A 20,557-nucleotide genomic window follows, 5' to 3' on the forward strand; every position below is an offset into this window, starting at 1 on the left:
TATTTGGATGGATTTCAGGTTGGGTCTGGAAGAAGAATCTGTCAGTGACGCAGCTCAACATAAGATGATCGTTGTTTGGATGGAGACACATTCACAATCTGAACCACTTGATATGTGAGTTTCACAACTAAATTTCAACCTTCTAATAATCTATTTTAAGGGAGTTTTTTAACTTTTTATTTTTTTCTTGTTTAGAGTTTCGATTCAAATATGCATGCCTCCGTCGCAGACAACAGCAACAAGCCCTGTCCAAATTGAACCATCCCCCCCAAAGCCCCTGAGCAAGAAAATTAGCGAAGAAACAATTAAGAGGTGAGGAATAATATTCGGGTGTATTTGGTTATTATTTGGGGGTATTTTGTTCTTATTTGGGTGTACCTCATCTGAATTAAGCTGTAATTGTTTTTTTTTTTATATAATTTGAATCCTTTTCTCTAAACCTGCAGCACTCCACAATCCCAAAAACCTGCTAAAAGTACACCCATAGTGCCACCAGCTCGATCTAAAATGTAAGTTCTACACAATATAACTCTCTTTTGATATCATTCGTCTATTCTTATTCTTATAGTATCTTATATGACAACATGCAATAATCTACCCCCTGAAGCCACTACTGCATTGATGATGATCGACAACACAGCATCCTATGTACCAAAATAATTTCTGGTGCCATCATTCAGCCTCGGCTTCACTAATTCAAGTCAAGAAGAAACCTTGACTAAAGAGGGGTGACCAGGATCTGAAAAGGGAAAAAGCCCTGAGACGCTAATACTAATTGAAGAATTAGAGGAGCTAGTTGAGAAAATTGCAAGTACTGGGGTTAAATTAGCATTGGAATTTGCAGAGGCTAAAACTCCCCTGCCCGAAAATCAGCCTACCGGCCAAATATTTGAAAAGTTTGAAACTCCTGCAAGGAGGAAGGAAATGTCGGCCGACATGAAAGAAAAATGCTATTTGTGGGCCACACATGTAAAGACATACGCAGATGAAACTACTAATGAGTATGAGCCAATGTGCACCCTCAATGCCCAACAACCATTGCTATTGTCAAAGATCCACTTTGCGTCTCTAAAAGCTAGTTCCTATATCGAAGTTGAGGTAATATTAGAATAAGATTAATGATTTTATTATGATATGTGACTGCAATGTTGATTGATGTAATTAATTTGGGTTTTTTGTTTTTTTAAATTGTCACTGCTATGTATCTAATTCTGAACAGACAAAATATTAAAAGATTTTAAAAAGAAACTTACTGTCTCCTCCCTAATATTGTGGTAAGATGTATTGAACTCAATTTTGGGTGTATTAAATATTTCATATGGTGTTTCACAAATGATGTAGAACATGGCTATTGGGAATCATGAGAGGGACGAATTCTTACAGTCAAAATAAAAAAGTCATTTATGATCAAAGACTACAAAATGTTCATACCATTTTCGGACCTGAAAAAGTTAGCATCCCATCCATATGTAAGTTTTTGTTTCTAAAACTTATATCACAATTCTTTGGTTATATGCCAATTAAACTAATAGACTATTCAATATGGCCATACTTCAGATATTTGCACCTATTTGCTACGCGGAGCATTAGTGGTTATGGGTGGCTGGTATTAGGAAGAAAAAAATTTGTATCCTTGACCCATTTCACAAAACGTGTCCCTCAAAACCAAGAATGAAGCTTAATAAATTTATTGTAAGTTATTTCTGTTGTTTACATTTTAATATTTGGATGTATTTCTGTTCAAAATAAGGTTCTCTATAGGATCTTTTGGGTGTAATCTGGTATTAAATTTAGTCTTTCTTATATTTTACTTTGTTTTTTTTTTTGTTTTTATGGGTATGTGATTTCCAGAATGAGAGTATATGCCGAGGGAGCACCATTTAAGAAAGACGATCGTGAAATTGAACCGCCATACATCAACATTTCAGGCAAAAAAACACAGTATAAATCTCTCTCTGAAAATTGTGTTTCCATTGCTGTCCTATTTTAATTTGCTAATTTATTTTTGGTTTTCGACTATGATTGTGCTATTTATGTAGTGAAATGGCCTGAAATAATTGAGCCTCAAAACATTAAAAATGGGAAGTATAACTGGGACAATTGGACACAGATAATTGCTTTTAAAACTCTATTTAACGGAGTCCATTAAACGAATATTCTTTTAAACTGTAAGCAGAGGTGGACCACTTTCGAGTTAAATATGCTTCACGTATTCTATTTCATGAGATGAATCGAGACAGAGATAAAACAATTAGAGAAAGTGAGGCAATAAGATTGTCCAAGCCATCTGCAGTGTTATTGAGTCCATATTGTCAAATAGAATCAGATGACAGTGATTAGTTTGAGTGGTGTATAGTCTTGGAAAAGTTTGAACAGTTTTTGTAAATTTTAGAAATATTTAATCCAATCTTATTATAAATTTTTTTTGCATAAATAAATTGTCTGTGCTGTATTCAAAAGCTGTCAATTACAGGTTCAAAAAAATAAAGAAAAACAACACCAAACGTGCTAATACGCCCAATTACTTTTATAATACACCCAAATATAACCGTTATACACTCAAATTAAGTCCTCACATATTTCGATAGAAAAATTAACCAAGAGGTATGGAAATTCAGAAATTTGAATTGTTAACCTATTTAGAATTTGATTGTATATGTATAGTAATTTTAAAATAAACAAATATAAACAAAACACTAATTTCTAACACAAACAGCAACATCTAAAAAATATAAAAAAAGAAAAATGTCAAACACAAGAGAATGAAGAAATACACATAAAAAATTGAGTGTTACACCAAGATACTGTCACTATACACCCAAAAATCTATCCCCTGCTGCTGGATCTCCGAACTGATAATTCATAACATGTCTATGATATTGAGCTGGAATTTAGTTGCACCACTGATGCACCATAAAAAAGGTTCAACTGGAAAATATAAACTCACATATTAGCAAAACTATTAACAAAAAAATTAAACCCAATTACCCACTATTTAAAGAACATCACTTTTACCTCGCTTAGAGCTTTCGTTTTCTTCTTCTTTGAGGCATTTGCAATCTGTTTGCCCAACTTGAACTTAGCCTATTTTTGGAATGTCCTATTGTTCGAACTCTTGGAAGGCTTTGAAGCTCGTTAACGGATTCCAAGTTAGCATCTTCGTGAGATAATGAACATGTTCCCTTCCTTTTGCCTTTCAGTTCTTCCATCTCAACCATGACGTTATCGTAGGCGCGGTGCAAAATGGCGGTGAGCTCCTCAGATTCTGATGCAAATTCGCATATATTTTGCGAATGAAACACTAATTCTTCAAACCTCTTTTTTTTTTTGGCTCCAACAGTAGCTCGTTGTGGCTGCTCTTGATGTGTGTGTGTCTCCTCTTTACGTTCTTGCTCCATCATTCCAATATGTATCTCGGTGACACTTTGGTTACTCGTTCAAAGCTTAACACGCTTAGGGCGTGAAGGCACAATATCCCTCTTGACTCGAATAATAAGCACTGGCATTTCACTTGGGCTGCTACCAAATCATACGTAACCGCAAACTTGTTGAATGTTGAGCTGAAAACTTATTCTCTAACTTCGTATACCGAATAGCCTAAAGTGGAGTTCGTTAATCTTGTGATTCAATTCACCTTCCCTCTGAATTGTGCTTGGACTTCCCTGAACTTTTTGTGAGTGTACACATGTTGAAAATGAGCTTCTATGGAGGATTTTGTTGCACACGGTATGACAGTGTAAAAATCTGCAGCATCTGATTCTCTCTCTCTTTGCTCCCTACTTCCACGGCAATTATCATATTGTTTGACGAATTGGATAAGTGAGCTGTTCCGGATAATGAACTTGTTAAAAAATGCATGCATGCTCTCGCTCCTTTATGTGCTTCTCATCCCGGCCCAGAAGTGGTGATCCAGATAAATTGAAATTCATATATGATGGTCTTCGTAAAGCTCTGCAAAAAAACACCCAAATCAGACTATAATATACCCAAAAACATGCAATTTATGCCTCTGCTGCAGATTTTAAAAGACATTACCTGAAAGCCACTTGTTGTCCACAAGACCATACTTCAACAGAAAATCATTCCAATTCCTATCAAATGATTCTTTGGTATGAGAGTTTCAAACAACATGGCTCATTTCTTGTTCGATTTCTATGTGTCCCTTGTAGCCATTTAATTTTCCTGGAATCTTCTTCATGATGTGCCAAATACACCAACGGTGAATTGTTGTGGGCATACAAGCCTCGATAGCCCTTTGCGTTGATGCGCATTGATCGGTGAGAATCCCTTTCGGAGCATTTCCTCCCATGCAACGAAGCCAACATTGAAATAACCATTTGAATGATTGAATATCTTCTTTTTTTATCAAAGCGCATCCAAGAAGTGTTGACTGACCGTGGTGATTCACCCCAACAAAAGAACCACAAACCAGATTATACCTGAAACAAATTATGACAAAACAGAACTAAAATCATTAAATACTCCTAAATAATGACCTTATACACCCAAAAATGTCCAATATATACCTTTGCAACAAATTCATAAAACATCATCAATTCGGCATCATAAACTAGAACAACATATTACCTGTTTGTATTGTAGGTGGTGTCGAATGAAATAACATCTCTGAAATACTCACAGGCAGCTTTGCTCCTTGCATCCACCCAAAAAGCAAGCTTAATCGACTAATCGTCCTCGAGTTTGAGCTCGAAAAAAAATTATGATTCTTCTCTTTCATTCTTAATAAGTATTTCCCAAATTCCTTTGCATCGTCTAGTTCTGAAACATTCCGCACTTCTCTCGTAATATAATTTCTCACGTCTTTTTCAATAAAATTTAACCCGCGGTGACCCCCGGCTGCTGCAATAAATGATTGATAAGTTTTGCTTGGTCTGATACCGGCTTTTTCGTTATTCTCTATTGTATGACGCACGGACATGTTTAGTTTCCTGTGCTGTTTGAGCATCTCTGCTTGATTTGGACAGCAGGGATGTGAATGATGCAACACAACCTTCGAAAATATCCAAACACCAATGTCCTTCAATATGTATATAAAAATTATTGTAGGACAATTTAAACCAGTTGAGGGATTTGTCTTTTCGGTCGGAGATATTTTCGATTTTCATTTTCCCTCTCTACTACAGGTAATCAATTGATTCTTAATTTCGTTTTCCTACTTATTTGTGCTCCGAACTCTTGTAGAAAAACCTGCGGCCTTTGAATAATCCTTGTAGAATTTTGTAGCATCTTCAAGGGTGTTAAAAGTCATCCCAACCTTGGAAATAAACTGCTCATCAACATCACATAAGGATTGCAAAATACACCCAAAATACACCATATTAAAACAAGCATAAACCATAGAATGTAAATACAACTATAAAATCATCATAAAAAATAACAAAAATCAGATTCATGAATCATCATTAAATAGAAACTAAAACAATTTAAGTAAAAGAATAAGACAATTCACCCTCAGTCAGCTGAAAAGTCATAAACTATAAATACATACAAAATTTCCTAAAATACACCAAAATATTCCTGATTTACACCCAAAAGTCTGATATAAAATGTAGAAAATTCATCAGAACTAGTACATTAGATTCAATTCAAACAAGGAACAATGAACATCAAATTTCACAGGCAAGGTTCACGCATTATTCAGCTACACGATTATAAACTACTAACTGGATTCAAATTCAGATTCAATTATTAATTGGAATTAAACCACACCTCAGGAACTTTATTAGATTCAAATTCAAAATCCACTTCGCTCTGGTTCAGCTGACAATATGAAGTTGAATCATCCATTATCTTAAAAACAATTTCAGAACTTGATTTCATAATCAATGGAATCGACAAAAACGAAGAAAGAAAACAGAGAGAGAAACATACGTAAACGATGAAGGAGAAGACAGAGAGAAACCCACGAAAGAGATCGAAGAGAATTGTAGGAATAACTCACCAAGCAAACTCTGATTGATAAAAAAGGTAAACAACACAATCTTGATAAAAGAGATAAATTATTAAATTAACCTAAATTCAAAACTAGTTTATTGTAATTTCGAAACTAAATTAATCTAATTGACCAAATTAATATAACCTAATCTAAACCCTAATTAAACTAAATTAGCTAACTTAATTAACCTAAAGTTTATTGTAGAAGAATGACTCTAGATACCATATTGTTATCTATGATGTAGAATATAAAAACTAAAAAATTGGAAGAATAACTCAATTGTATCGAAATAAATCCATTTCAAGATTACAAGCATATCATGCATGATACTTATACTAACCGACTGGAAATAGATATAAAAAGTAGGATAAAGTATTATTTTGATCTATAACGTTTGAATCAAATCTTAATTTAGTTTTTAATATTTTAAATATTCTATTTCTGTTTTAAAAAGTTTTAAACAAATTCAATGTGATTCTATCATTAAATTTGATACTAATAGTTAATAGAATAAATGATGTGAACATTAATAATGTTACAAGTTAAGTCATCTTTTTTCACGTCAATGAGTTATAATTCAAATGGCATAGTCTCCCCATACTCAATTAGGAGGTTGCAGGTTCGAGTCTCCCATCTTTGATTAAAAAAAATCATCTTTTTTCATGTGTTAGAAAAACATAATCAAAATTTTCTTTTGTGACATTTTTTCTCCTTAATTTTTTGTGTACAAAACTCTAAATCCTAACAATCAATCATCAACATTTCAAAATCAAAGGAAAAACTTTTATATCAATGATCGTTAGTGGATCGATTTTACTTACAAACTGAAATCGAATGCTATTAGCCTTTCAATATACGAATTATTTGTGTCTAATTTAATATTGGGACAATGTTTAACTGACTTAAAACTTTTTTGAGATTGAAATAGGATGTTTGAAGGTTTTGGAACTGAAATAGGATGTTTAAAATGTTAGAAATCGGCTCAAACGTTGTACACTAAAATAATATTTTATAATGACCAAAATAATACTTTATTGTTAGAAAAGTAAAAGAAAGCAGTAGAGAAAATATTTGTGTCTATTTAAGTCATAAGGAATAATACAATATTAAAGAGTATTTATAGGTGCTAAGATAATCGAAATAATAAAGATGTAATATCCTATAATAAATATTGAGTTATGCTAAATAATTCTAATGAAGGTTAATTGATCATAATATATTGAGTTTGAAACATATTTAAAACAACGAAATAAAGAAAAAAACTACATAAATTGATAGAACGGGTGCTGACGAAACTGTCAGAAAGAAGCGCAGATAGAACTTCTGGAAAGAAGCACAAACGAAACTGCCGCAAGAAAAGCACAGACGAAACTATAAAAAAGATGGAGAACTGCCTGAAAACTGCTGAAAAGTAGTAAATTACGAAGAGATGGTAAAATGCCAGAGGATGACGAACTGTTGAAAAGTGACGAAAAATATATGTTTTCACCATGAGAATAGGTAAACTACAGATGACAATAGTGTTTGATTCATTAAATTCGAAGTGACACAAGACGGAGAAGTTAAACTAACCGTTGAGGTGAAAAAGCATTAAAGGAATGACAAAAGACAAGAAAAAATGACATAGAAGAAAAATGTGAAAAATATAGTGATTTCACAAGAAGAAAATTAACTTATTCTCTTCATGGAGGATATTATGACTCTGATACCATGTTAGAAAAATAAGAGAGTAGTAGAGAAATGTTTGTATCTATTTAAGTTGTATGAAATAATATAATATTAAAAGATATTTATAGGTGCTAAGAGAATCGAAATAATAAAGATGTAATATCCAATAATAAATATTTAAATATGCTAAATAATACTAATAAAAACTAATTGATCATAATATATTCTAACATTTATAATGACCAAATAATAAAAACTAATACACAATCCAACAACTTGAATCATCCGCAATGTTTTCAACTTCATCCTAACACTCTATTTGTTGAATCAAGTTATATTCACATGACAGTCAAACATAACTCGAATAAGCTCATAGCCTTCTAAATAAATTAAAAGACTTGATATTGAAAGCTCCCATTTTTTTATTGTTGTTAGAAATCAATACCTGATATTTGTTTTTTCATTCAATCCCAATACTCCCGTATTCATGAATATAAGATTCTTTGGCTTGACTAATAACTCTATCCGATGAGTGCGCAATAATACAAGATGATCGCATTATTTGAACAAAATTTTGTAGTAATCATGTCTAAGGTTACGTTGGGCACCAAACCGCTGGGTAGCTACGGGTTTGTGGAGTTGAGGGTCTTCATGGGCCTATGATGGGGAAGGCTATGCTCGAGTTTTGTCTGGTGGGAATCCCTCTTATGGAGCCTGCGATGTTTGACGCGAACCGGTTAGTGCTGGCGATGGTGGGTCTTCATTCGTCCAGGGACGGGGGGGGGCAGAGGAGGAAGCAGAGGAGAGGTCTGTAGCGATCCGAAATATTATTGCGGGCTGTCAAGACAATTTAGTTAAGGATGAAAGAGGCACCCCTACTGATTGTATAACATTGAATGGTACGGGCCTTGATGGAGGTAGTACCAGGAACGGGGCTGCCGTGGAGATTGGCACTGGAAAATAGGGAAACAGGGATGTAACAGATGTGGAACGGGAAGAGAAGATACCTGAAAACAGAAAGACATGAAAATTGGCTATTGAATAAGGAGCAGTGCAGTACAATGAAGAAGATAACATTATAGCCATTCTTCAAGAGCATAATGAAGCACTAGCTCAAAAGAACAGATTGGCGAAGCAGAAAGAAAAGGCACGAAGATTCAGACCCAAAAACTAAAAAAAGTGAGTAATAATATTCTAAAATAATTTTTAGCACTTGGAATGTTAGGGGGTTAAGGGGTGTTGGAAAGTCGAGCATGGTAAAAGAACTAAAAAAGAAGCAAAAACTGAATATGTTAGGTTTGATTGAGACTAAGATGCAAGTTGTGATAAGTTTGATATAGTACATATTTGGGGGAGTGATGTTGTGGGGTGGGAGTTTGTAGGTTCGAAAGGCACGCCGGGGGTTCCGTTGTTAATGTGGGATGAGATGCTATTTAAAATGAATAACTGTTACAAAGGGGAGAGATGATTATGTGTTGAAGGAGTCCTATCAAAAAATGAATTCAATTGTGCCTTTTGTTTAGTATATGGTGCTCATACTTGAGTGGATAAACTGACTGTGTAGGAGGAACTGAGCTTTGTAGCTGGGTTATGTCAAGTTCCGATATGTTACATGGAAGACTTCAATGAAGTTATATAGATTGAAGACAGGAAAGGACAGGACAGTTAACACCATCGATAGAAGATTTTAAGGCTTGGATCCAAGATATGCAGTTAGTAGACTTACCATTGAATGACTGAAAATTTACATGGTTCAGAGGCCGATCTTGCAGTCGAATCAATAGAGCTCTATTGAGTGTGGAATGGATTGAGGAATTTCCAGAGATTCGGTTGAAAGGTGGATCGAGAGGTTTGTCAGATCACTATCCAATTATAGTTGAGGACTCCAAATTCAGGGGTAGACCACGACCTTTTCGAAGTTTAGATTCTTGGTTTACAGGTGAGGGTTTTCTAAGTATGGTCAGGGAGGAATGGAGGAATCTTGGTGAGCTGCAGTTCACAGAGAAGCTGAAGGCATTAACGATGCCTTTGGAGAGATGGCATAAGGACAATTTTGGAGACATGGATAAGAAAAGCGCTTTGAAGAGGAGATCAAGAAGATAGATGATATGACTGGCAACGGAGTTTATGATGGTATAGTAAAGGCTAGAAGAAAGGCTCTGGTAAGTTGTTACAAGTGGTGGTATGTGAGAAAAGAAATACGCTGGAAGCAAATGTCTCGATCTAGGTGTGCGAAGGATATGGATAAGAACACTAGGTACTTTCATAACTTGGCATCGGCAAGAAGGAGGAATAATAGAATTGATGCTTTGGTAATCAATGGAAGGCTGATAAGAAATCAAGCTCGGATCAAGATTGCTATCAGAGAGTTTTACAAAGAATTGTATCACCAGGAGAGATCGCCGGTTGTGGGGTTTAAGGATGGTTTGGTAAATCGGATTGATGTAGAAAAGTTGGCAACTTTGGAGAGAATGCCGACAATGGAAGACGTTAGAGAGGCAGTTTGAGATTGTGAATCATCGAAGGCTCTGGGAAGTGATGGGTATAACATGAATTTCATTAAAAAGTGCAGGAATGATATTGGTGTAGAGTTCACGTCAGCTGTGCTGGACTTTTTTCGGTCGTCAAGGCTGCTTTCTGATTCAAATATTATGTTGATGGCACTAGCACCCAAGTTCATTGGAGCCAAGGAGATTAAGGACCTCTGGCCGATCAGCATGGTTGGATGCGTATATAAAGTAATCTCTAAAGTGATAGTCCGAAGGATGAGGTCAGTGATGCTAGGTCTAGTAGGGAAGACATAGAGTGCATTTGTGAAGGGTCGAAAAATTCATGATGGAGCACTTATTGCATGTGAAATTGTACAATGGTTAAAGATGAGGAAGAAGAAAGCGGCGATCATTAAATTAGACTTTTAGAAGGCGTATGATCGGGTAAAATGGAGCTTTGTGGATATTGTACTACAGAAGATGGACTTCGGTTGGAGGTGGAAGGAATGGGTGAAGAAGTGTGTTGGTACCGCTTCGATGTCAATTTTGATAAAAGGTTCATCAACTAAACCATTTAAGATGGAAATGGGTTTGAGACAAGGTGATCCACTGTCTTCATTTTTGTTTGTTCTGGTTGTTGATGTTCTTTATAGGATGGTAGGAGAGGAAGTCAGAAATAAACGTATTTCGTCTTTGTTGGTTGGCAAGGATAATATAGATTTGTTACATCTTTAGTTTGCAGATGACACTATATTGTTCTTCCCACCAGAAGAGGAGACCATCAGAAACTATGCCAGATTGCTGAGGTGCTTTGAGATGATGTCGGGGTTAAGCATTAACTTCGATAAATCCAGTTTGATCCCAATCAACCGTAAATAGCCATGGATTCACAATATGTGTAACTTATTGGGATGTAAGGAGGCGAACCTTCTAGTGAGATACCTGGGCATTTCTTTAGGAGCGAACCAAAGGCGGATCAGCACTTGAAAACCGATAATTGATAAGTTAGAGGAAAAGCTTAGTCTGTGAAAGGAAAAATTCCTTAACAAAGTGAGCAAGTTAGTCCTGATTAAGTCTGTGTTGAATAGCTTGCTGGTGTACTATTTGAGTTTGTATAAGATGCCGAAGGCAGTGACAGAAACGTTGATTTCGTTGCAGAGAAAATTCCTATGGAGTAAGGAGGAAGGCAGACATGGTATGGCACTTGTCAAGTGGGCAGTGGTTCAGACTCCTAAAAAGTTGGGTGGGTGGTGGGTGGGGGGTGGGTGATGCCGTGGTGAAAACAAAACTCTCCTTTTCAAGTGGTGGTGGCGTTTCTCAAAAGAGGAGTGTCCTTTATGAAAGAAGGTTGTATGCTCTTGTCACAACTTGAACCCCAATGTGATGCTGTTAGCTCAGACATTGCCTAGTAGAGGAGGTCCATAGAAGGATATTTGTCAGCTGCAGTTCAAGGACCATATTGTGAGAGATAAGATGATTGTTGGGTTGTCTATGGAGGTGGGTGATGGAAGGAGGACTCGATTCTGGGAAGATGTTTGGCTACAAAGTGGTCCACTTAATATGAGTTTTCTGAGGTTCTTCTCGGTTTCAAACCAAACAGGATCTATTATAGGGGATTGAGGGTTTCGGGATGGGTTATAGTGGATTTGGAACTTCTAGTGGAGGCGAGAATTATACCAATGGGAGTTGGAGTTAGTGGATCAATTACACAAGTCTTTAAGGCCGGTAAAGATGGCACATGATACGCAAGATAGAATTGTATGGAAGTTTGACAAGGAAGGCATTTTTTCAACTAACTCTTTTGTGCAGGTGGTGCAGTCAGAAACGCTACTAGAGGATATCACTAGCTATAGTTTCACCAGAACCATATGGAAAGATTTGGTTCCGCCACGAGTGGAGTTATTTATTTGGTTTGCTTTGACAGAAAGGGTAAATACAAAAGAAAGATTGCATAGTCTAGGTATTATTAGCCATGGTGATAACTTGTGCGTTTTATGTAAAAAAGATGTTGAACATATTCATCACTTGTTTCTTGGTTGTGAGTCTACCTGACAGGTGTGGTGTGAATGACTTTCTGAACTTGGGAGGTTGTGGTCTATTCCGGCGTCACTGAAAGAACATTTTGAGAGTTGGACAGGTGTCATTAGCAGGAAAGAGGAGCGCAACAAGTGGCACATAGGATTTTTTGCAGTTATATGGAATGTATGGCTTGAGAGGAACGGGCGGATATTTAATAACAAGGAAGCCGATGTATAAGAGATGTTTCACAAATGTTTGACTAATTATATAGAGTGGAGTAGTGTTGATCCTTTTTGTTGTTAATGGCAATGCCGAAGATAATAATAAAAATTGTATTCAGATTGTATTTGTTATTTTGTAGTCTGAGTCCTTTGTTTCTGTCATTCCATTTTATTGTGTTGAACTCGTGTGTTAAAAAAAAAAATATATCTAAGATTTGTATTAAGATACACATAAATATATATTCATTACTATCCATTTGTGAGAAAAAGATAGAGAAAAAAAAAATTAATAAGAGACAAAAATATGTGTCAAATAAGTATAAGCATCACAATATTTAAGGTTAAGTCCCATCTTAATCTTATTTGTGAGTTTAAAGTTTGTCCTCGATCTAAATCTTAGCTACTCACACATTAAATCTTTTAATGTGATCCTAAAAGACAAATTTACTTTTATTCAAATACAATTGTAATTAGTCCTTTCACATTTTATAATATCAAGTATTATTTATATTTGATTAACAAATTGAATTACTTAATTTGGTGTACTAAATATTTGTGTAGAAGATAGAAAAAAGTTTAAATTCAGATTTTCACTCGCTCATCATATATATATATATATATTCTTATTATATATTAAGAATATGAGTTGAACGAGTAGGTTTGATTAGGCATCCGAACCTGGCCCAATCCCCTCTGAGTTATGGTGCCACCCCTAAGTGAGTAGAGGGAACTAATTTATAGACATAGTTCCTTTTTATTGTTTCATATCTCGTTTGATGTAGAAACAAACCAACTTTTTCCATATCTCGTGCAATTATGCCACGCACGAAATAATATGGCTGGATACATAATACAAAAATGTAATTTTTCTTAGTTTTTGTCCAAGTTGATAATTTTCATATATTTATTTTATTTAGAAAAAATCTAGAAGTCAGTAACTTTGTTAAATTTTGGCCAGCATGTAACCAGCAAAAACAAGTGAGTCATTGAATAAAATCTCACACTATTAAAACCATCATTGATAACTATTTGATGGTTACAAATCACAAAAGTTACTAACCTCCTAACATTCTTTTTTTATTTAAATTAAAAACCCTAAAAAGTTGAGTGAGTGATCTTAAGTTTTTTTTATGAGGATTTATGTGAAAAAAAAAAAGAAAGAAAGAAAAGAAGCACAAAAGTAGACGTCGATGTTATGTTACAGGGAATTATTTATTTTTTTAGTTAAAAAAATCAAGATATACAAGTAGTCAAGTAGTCATGTGACACACATATGCCATTAAATAGATAGACCTGAAGTAAAACAGAAGAAGAATATTCTCTGAGAATAATATTAATTAGTTCCATTTTTCTGTCAGAATATTTATTTTCTTTTATTTGCTGTCTGAGATTGGATGAAGTTTAATATTTATCTAACAAGTTTTATGGCTACAGTAATTTATGTATCGAACTTTGACGGAATTATATTAATCGTTATTTTCTAGTCGACAAATACTCAATGGTTCATGTCTAGATTTAACCAAAAAAGGTATAAAAATGGAGAACAAATATAAAGACAACTAAATGCTAATCTTGCTATATAAAATTTATTGGAATTTGGAACAATGAAGTTGACTGCTCCAAATATAACTAAAAAAATTGAAAAAAATAGTATACATGTAATGTTCTTGTTGGTAATAATATAACCAGATAATTTAATCTAACCTTTATCCGGACTATGGATTGGAATGTGAAATTTATTTTTGTTAGGAAGTAGTGTTGGTTTCAAACGTGCTCCCATCACCTATAAAAAGGAATTGAATATCAAGTAAGATTTTAATTAGGAGTAGCTCCTTAAAATTAAATGAGATTCAATTTATTTATTTTCCTCCTTTCCACATATATACTGGTGTATTAAGGACGGTATAAAACATGACATGTATAATATTAAAGACCGAAAAGTAGTGGGCTCTATATCATTAATTTATTTAATTTATATAGCTGTAGTAGATATTTTGCCTAGCTGTATGATTTGTTGTATTGAATTTTATTTTTCTCACTCTAGTTGTTGAACTCAAAGCTTTCATCAAGAATTAAATTTAATTTATAAAATTTTAAATAATTTGATTCTATTGTTTCATGTTATTTTAATCTATAATGAAAAAATATCATATCAATTATATATATAAAAGAATGTTCACAAATTTATCAATGAATAAAATTAATATTTACGTATTTTGTTATTCAAAAATAATTTTTTATAAATATAAAACTAATTTTGTATATTCATGATTAAATTTGTCAGCATTCTGAATTTCTGCAGATAAAAATTATAATTTATTCTTTTAAAAATAAAATATGTTTTACATTATTCTAACAAACACATTTTATTATCTAATTGTGTCTTAATAAAAAATAAAAATAAATTTTTTTAAATTTATTGGATATATATACCTAAAAATAATTATGTATCTACTAAGTATCTAATTTTTTGCTGATATACTTGAAATGAATTTAATAATAATATATATTATTAACTATTAATACAAAAGATCGTCTAAAGTATTTTATATAATATAATATTTTAAATTTTTATGAAAAAAGATGATAGTTTATTTATTTTTTAATATATCCCACTCTTTTAACTTAACAAAATGTCGGAGTTTCGTAGACTTGTATGTATGGTTCATTACTTGGAATCTAAAATATCTCTCCACTATATAATAACAAGTGTGAGTCAACACAAAGTAGTAGAACATGGACCTTGGCGATGTGCAATTCCCATCATAATCAGACTTAGATTCATTAAATCATGCTATTTACAAACTATGATTTTATTTTCAATAATACATAAATCATATTAGAAAGGCAAAAGTAAGTTCTATATTGTTTCTTTTAGTATATGTCAGAACAAAATCACAAGAAATATTGCTATCATGCATGAAAAATCTTATGAAATCATGTCACAGAGGATAATGGACCAATATATAAGAGAAGCCAAATTAAATTATATATTATACCAAATTATGAATAGAAGATAGATATTGATATTGATATTGATGGAGACAAGCATCACAACCGTGGACAGGGTAGCTCATCACATGGGGTTCTTGTGTGTTGATTCTAGCATCACATGACCCTGCTCATCAAACTCAATAACCAAGAGTCCAAGACAAATCCCATTGACATGTACATTATTATGTGCCCATTTATATGTTATCTAATTAATATGCATTTCAGGTGTGTTTTTTTTCAGTTTATTTATTTGGTCAGTTATACATAACCTTACTTTTTTCATTTGAAAATAATACAATAAATAAATTACATATATTTTGATAATTGTTTTAACGAAATTATACTGTCAGTCATTTTACAGGAACTGAAAATATTAATATTTTAAATAATAATAATAATAATAAACTGAGTATGTTAAGTGTTAAGTGTTAACATTAATGTTAGAAAGATTTTGTTTAAAATTCTTTAAGGATTTTGACAATAACCAAATTAAAGTTATTACCGAATTATTACCCAATTATTCGACTCTAAACGGTCACAATAAAATAAAATTAGAAAAAAAGTTTAGATAATTTTACGCACAATTCGACGGTAACGACAGATTAATTTTAAAAAAGTTCGATTTTTTAATATAAGTTCTAAAATTTAAAAACCTATGACAAAAATTTAATGTAACAAAATTATTAAACAACTCAGAAATCTAGTAACTAGAAATTTAGTGCTATTGTCCTTCTCTGCTTTTCATTTTATTTTATTTTTAATATAATAGTGTTTTGTTAGAGTTTTCTAGTGCTCTTTTAGAATTTTTAACGGAGTCTTTGCTGCCATCAAGGTTACACTGTCAATTAGGGGTGCACAAGATCCGGTCCGGCCCGAAGACCCGGACCGGGTCCGATGACTTCGGGGCTAATTTGACCCGGTTTCGTTATGGTCCGGTCAGACCCGAGGTTTCAATAGATGGTCCCGGTTATTTATTAAATCGGGTTCGGGCCAAGCCTCGGATCACCCGGTCCCGGCCCGTTGGACCCGTATAGTTATTTGCTACTTAATATTTTGTTGTTATTGGTTGGTATGACACTATAAATTATTATTATTATGTTAATTTTGTGTTGGTTGTTAACTTTGTTTTAATTGTCTTTTGAACTTTGAATGTTTAATGTGTAATTGATATAATTATTATTATGAAACTTTAAATTATTATTATTAGATTCTAAATTATTATTATGTGAATGTTGCAATGTTATGGAATAATTATTTTCCAAAATTTAGAGGTTCAAAAGATGTAGAATCTAATTTTTTGTGATGTCGTGATAAAGTTGATCAAGACCCGGACTTTACCCGGTTTAGACCCGGCTTAAGTGTGGCCCGAAAGTAACACGATTTCATCGGGTCTAGGGTCGGGTAAGGGTCTCATAAATAGACCCGGTCATTATTTAGGGTCAGGTTCGGGTCACGGCGAACCCAGCTTCACCCGGCCCCATGTGCACCCCTACTGTCAACGTCAATTAAATCTCAACACAAATTTCTGACTGTTAGTTTGACAAAGATAATTTACATAATCTGCATGACTGAGACAAGGAAGGATGAAGATCGGACAGAGGAAGACAACCGAAAAGGAGGTAGGAATGTGATTCTACTGGAAGAGGCAGACATATCAGAAGATATTAACGCTTGCTCCAATAGTCTCTATGACAGACTCTTTACTTCCAAAACCTTCTCAGTTGGAATCATGGGGAATGCTTTAAAGGCTATATGGAAAAATTCGGAGAGATTTAGCATGAGTGACAAAGGGGATAATTACTTCCAATTCTTTTTTAATAAAGAGGTGGATGTCTTGTGTGTTGAACGTGGTTCTCCATGGCTATTCAAGGATTACGTGCTCCGTGTCAAGAGATGGAAGGAAGATCAGAACGGTGATGAAGAGATTGTTTTCAATTTTTCAGTTTGGGTTCAATTTTGGGGTTTGCCAGAATCGTTTAAAACCCTCGAAGTTGGACATAAATTGGGAGAGAGGCTGGGCACAGTGTTGGAGGTAGGTAAATTTTAGATGAGAGGCAGAGAAACTAGGATTGTAAAGGCCAAGATCAATATTGAAGCTACTAGAAAAGTGAGGGATCAGTTAATTATTGCAGGACCTAAAAAAAAGGAGGTAGAGGTGGCATTGCACTATGAGAGACTTGAAAAGTTCTGTACCTACTGCGCAAAATTTGGGCACGAGGTGAAAAACTACCATGATCTGCTAAAGGACACAAAGAGTGATAGGATAAAAGAGGATGACATTGACGAATGGGTTAAAGCCAGCCAAGTGGGAACACGAAAAGAACATTCAATAACTCAGCCTAGAATCAGAATAAGGCTACTCAACGTAAGAAAAAGTTGGTCTTAAACTGCTTATTGGAGGAATTTGCAGGGATGTCAATGAAAGAGGGGGAACAAAGTTTGAAACCATATAACACTGGCAATAGGGCAGCACCTGAGTCACTTCAATCAGCCAACTCTAGAACAGAATGCATGGAAGTTATCATAGCTGGTCAGTCCAATGCCAAGGAGGATGAATGACAATCTATGCAATTCACTATTGGGCAGTGTGTCACAATAAAGGCAGAAAGTGGAAAAAAATTAGCAAGACAAGGTGCTGGAGGGTTGGATACTAAAGCTGGATCCAAAAAAAGATTGATGAGTGGTATAGTTGAAGGATCTACAAAGAAAGAAAGAACAAAGGATGAAAATGCAGTTGAACAGGGGGTGGAGGGTGCCATCCTACAAATGGCACCCAAGGCGTCATGAGAACTATAGTTTGGAATTGTCGGAGTTTGGGGAGACCCCTGACAATTCACACCCTAAAAGGGATATGTAAATCCCACTCCCCCGAGATTGTGTTCATAAGTGAAACAAAGAACCAATCTCGATAGGTGGAAGCAAAATTCTAGGCATGCAGCTATGAAACTGGCATATTGTTAACTCATCAGGAGTGGCAGGAGGACTTACACTAGCTTGGAAGGACAACATCAATGTTCAAATTATAAACAGCGGAGAATTCTTTGTAGCAGTTGAAGTTAAGGAGTTCGGAAGCAATGGGGTATGGACGTTCATTGGTGTCCATTTGAGCTGTTCGGAACAAATTTGATCCTTACAGTTTGAGAAGCTTACAACAATGAGTCAACAACTGGAAGGAAAAGTGGTAATAGCAGGAGATTTTAATGCTATAATAAGTCAAGCGGAAAAGGAGGGTGGAGGCTAAAAATCAGCAACTACCATTGCAACATTCATTAATTTCATTGACAGCAATGAATTAGTGGATATTGGAATGGTGGGGCGGCCTTTCACGTGGACAAACAGAACACAAGGATAGGATTTGGTGAAGGAGAGGCTTGACCGCTATTTAGTTGGGATGGGATGGAAGCTGAAGTTTCCGAATGCAGTGGTGCACAAGCTCACAGAATCAGGCTCGGATCATGCTCCTATATTGATGAAAACTGAACCTCAATCCTGGTATAGTAAAAGGCGTTTTAAATACCAGGAACGTTGGTGTGGAGAAGATGATGTCAAAAGAATTGTTAGTGAAGTGTGAAAAATGGAAGTAGTAGGCTCGGCTATGTTCTCTTTGGCCCAAAAGTTGAAAGAATGTAGACATAGATAAGTTCAATGGCAGATAACTCACAAAGCAAACTCTTGAAAAGAAATTGAGGACCTTCAAGATAGCCTAGAGGAGCTGCAGGTGGCTGGAATCAATGGGGGAGAGGAGATTACCAGATTGGAAGAGAAGTTGGAGCTAACATATATGAAAGAAGAGAGCTATTGGAGAGAAAAATCTAGAGTCAAATGGCTAAAAGAAGGAGATCAGAACACCAAATTCTTTCACCAGAAATTTCAATCAAGGGTGCGAAGGAACAGAATTTGGAGATTAGTTGGGAGGAACAATGAGATTCCATCGAAATTGGAGGATATTGCAAAGGTAGCTGAAGACTACTTTTGTGATATTTTTACTTCTTCTTGTTCAGTTGATCCGAATCCATATTTGGAGGATTTGGAGCCTAAGGTTACAGCTTCCATGAACCGTAGGCTCCAAAGGCCGGTAACTATGGACGAGGTCAAAAGAGCTACATTCAGTGTTCATGCTCAGAGTACTCCTGGTGATGACGGGTTACAGCTAAGTTTTTTCACTTTTTCTGGGATATAGTTGGAGGTAACGTTTTTAAGGCAGTGCGAAGTTTCTTTCACAGTGTCAGAATTCTAAAAAGCTTCAACCATACTCAAATTTGTTTGATTCCAAAGGTGCCAGATGCCAGTGACATGACTCAGGTATGACCGATTAGTTTGTCCTCAATTATGTATAAAATGATTTCTAAAGTTATGGTGCACCGACCACAAGGTATTATGAATAAAATCATAAGCCCAAATCAGAGTGCTTTTCTCAAAGGTAGACTCATTTCAAATAATATTCTAATTGCCCATGAATGTATGCACTATTTGAAAAATAAGAGAAGTGGAGCAGATCATGAGATGGCTATTAAACTAGATATGAGCAAGGCTTATGATAGGGTTGAATGGCACTTCTTATGGTACATCATGAAAAATCTGGGCTTTGATGCTAAATGGATTAACTGGACTAAGGAATTGGTAACGACTGTTTCTTACTCTGTTGTTGTGGAAGGTCAACCTTTTGGCTACTTTAGGCCAAATAGGGGCATACGATAGGGTGACCCCAATCTCCATATCTATTTCTTTTTTTGTGTGGAAGGGCTTTCCTTCTTGCTACACAAGGCAGAGCAAAACAGATTCATTCAAGGAGTTCAAGTTAATCGGAGATGCCAAACAGTTAATCATCTTTTGTTTGCTGATGATTCAATCTTTTTTTGCAAGGGCTCACCTAATACAAGCCAAAGCATTTTGGAATTGCTTGAGATCTACGAGGGCTTCAGTGGGCAAAAAATCAATTTGAACAAGTTGGCCATCTTTTTCAATCACAACACACCTTAGAACACAAGACTAGCAATTGCACAGACACTAAATATTGAACATATCGGAGCCCAAGACAAATACTTGGGGCTGCCCTCCATAGTTTAGAAATCAAAGAAAGCAACCTTTGGGGCTATCAAGGATAAAGTTCAGAAGAGAATTATGGGTTGAAAAAGAAGTTTATTGTCCTTAGGTGGCAGGCACACTCTATTGAGAGCGATGGGGGAAGCGATTCCTATTTACACACTCTC

The 20,557-nt window shown here is 34.8% G+C and overlaps 1 protein-coding gene across 1 annotated transcript; it reads left to right on the forward strand.

The window, feature by feature from the left end:
- Positions 1-18,738: 18,738 nt before the first annotated feature.
- Positions 18,739-20,045, forward strand: LOC107641004 (uncharacterized). Its single transcript, XM_016344510.1, has 4 exons — positions 18,739-18,871; positions 19,028-19,480; positions 19,528-19,649; positions 19,830-20,045. Exons 1-4 carry the CDS (start codon positions 18,739-18,741, stop codon positions 20,043-20,045), a joined length of 924 nt encoding a protein of 307 aa, XP_016199996.1.
- The last annotated feature ends 512 nt before the right edge of the window (positions 20,046-20,557 follow it).

Source organism: Arachis ipaensis, chromosome B5, assembly GCF_059453495.1.
Source record: "Arachis ipaensis isolate K30076 ecotype BB chromosome B5, ASM5945349v1, whole genome shotgun sequence".
NCBI classification, from domain to species: domain Eukaryota; kingdom Viridiplantae; phylum Streptophyta; class Magnoliopsida; order Fabales; family Fabaceae; genus Arachis; species Arachis ipaensis.

Bases quoted from the DNA above. Each gene is read 5' to 3' on its own strand.
- LOC107641004 (XM_016344510.1), top strand. From the start codon at position 18,739: ATGGGATGGAAGCTGAAGTTTCCGAATGCAGTGGTGCACAAGCTCACA. The intron at 19,481-19,527 runs GTGATGACGGGT...TCTGGGATATAG, and splicing joins TCATGCTCAGAGTACTCCTG to TTGGAGGTAACGTTTTTAAG. The intron at 19,650-19,829 runs GTATGACCGATT...TTGAAAAATAAG, and splicing joins ATGCCAGTGACATGACTCAG to AGAAGTGGAGCAGATCATGA.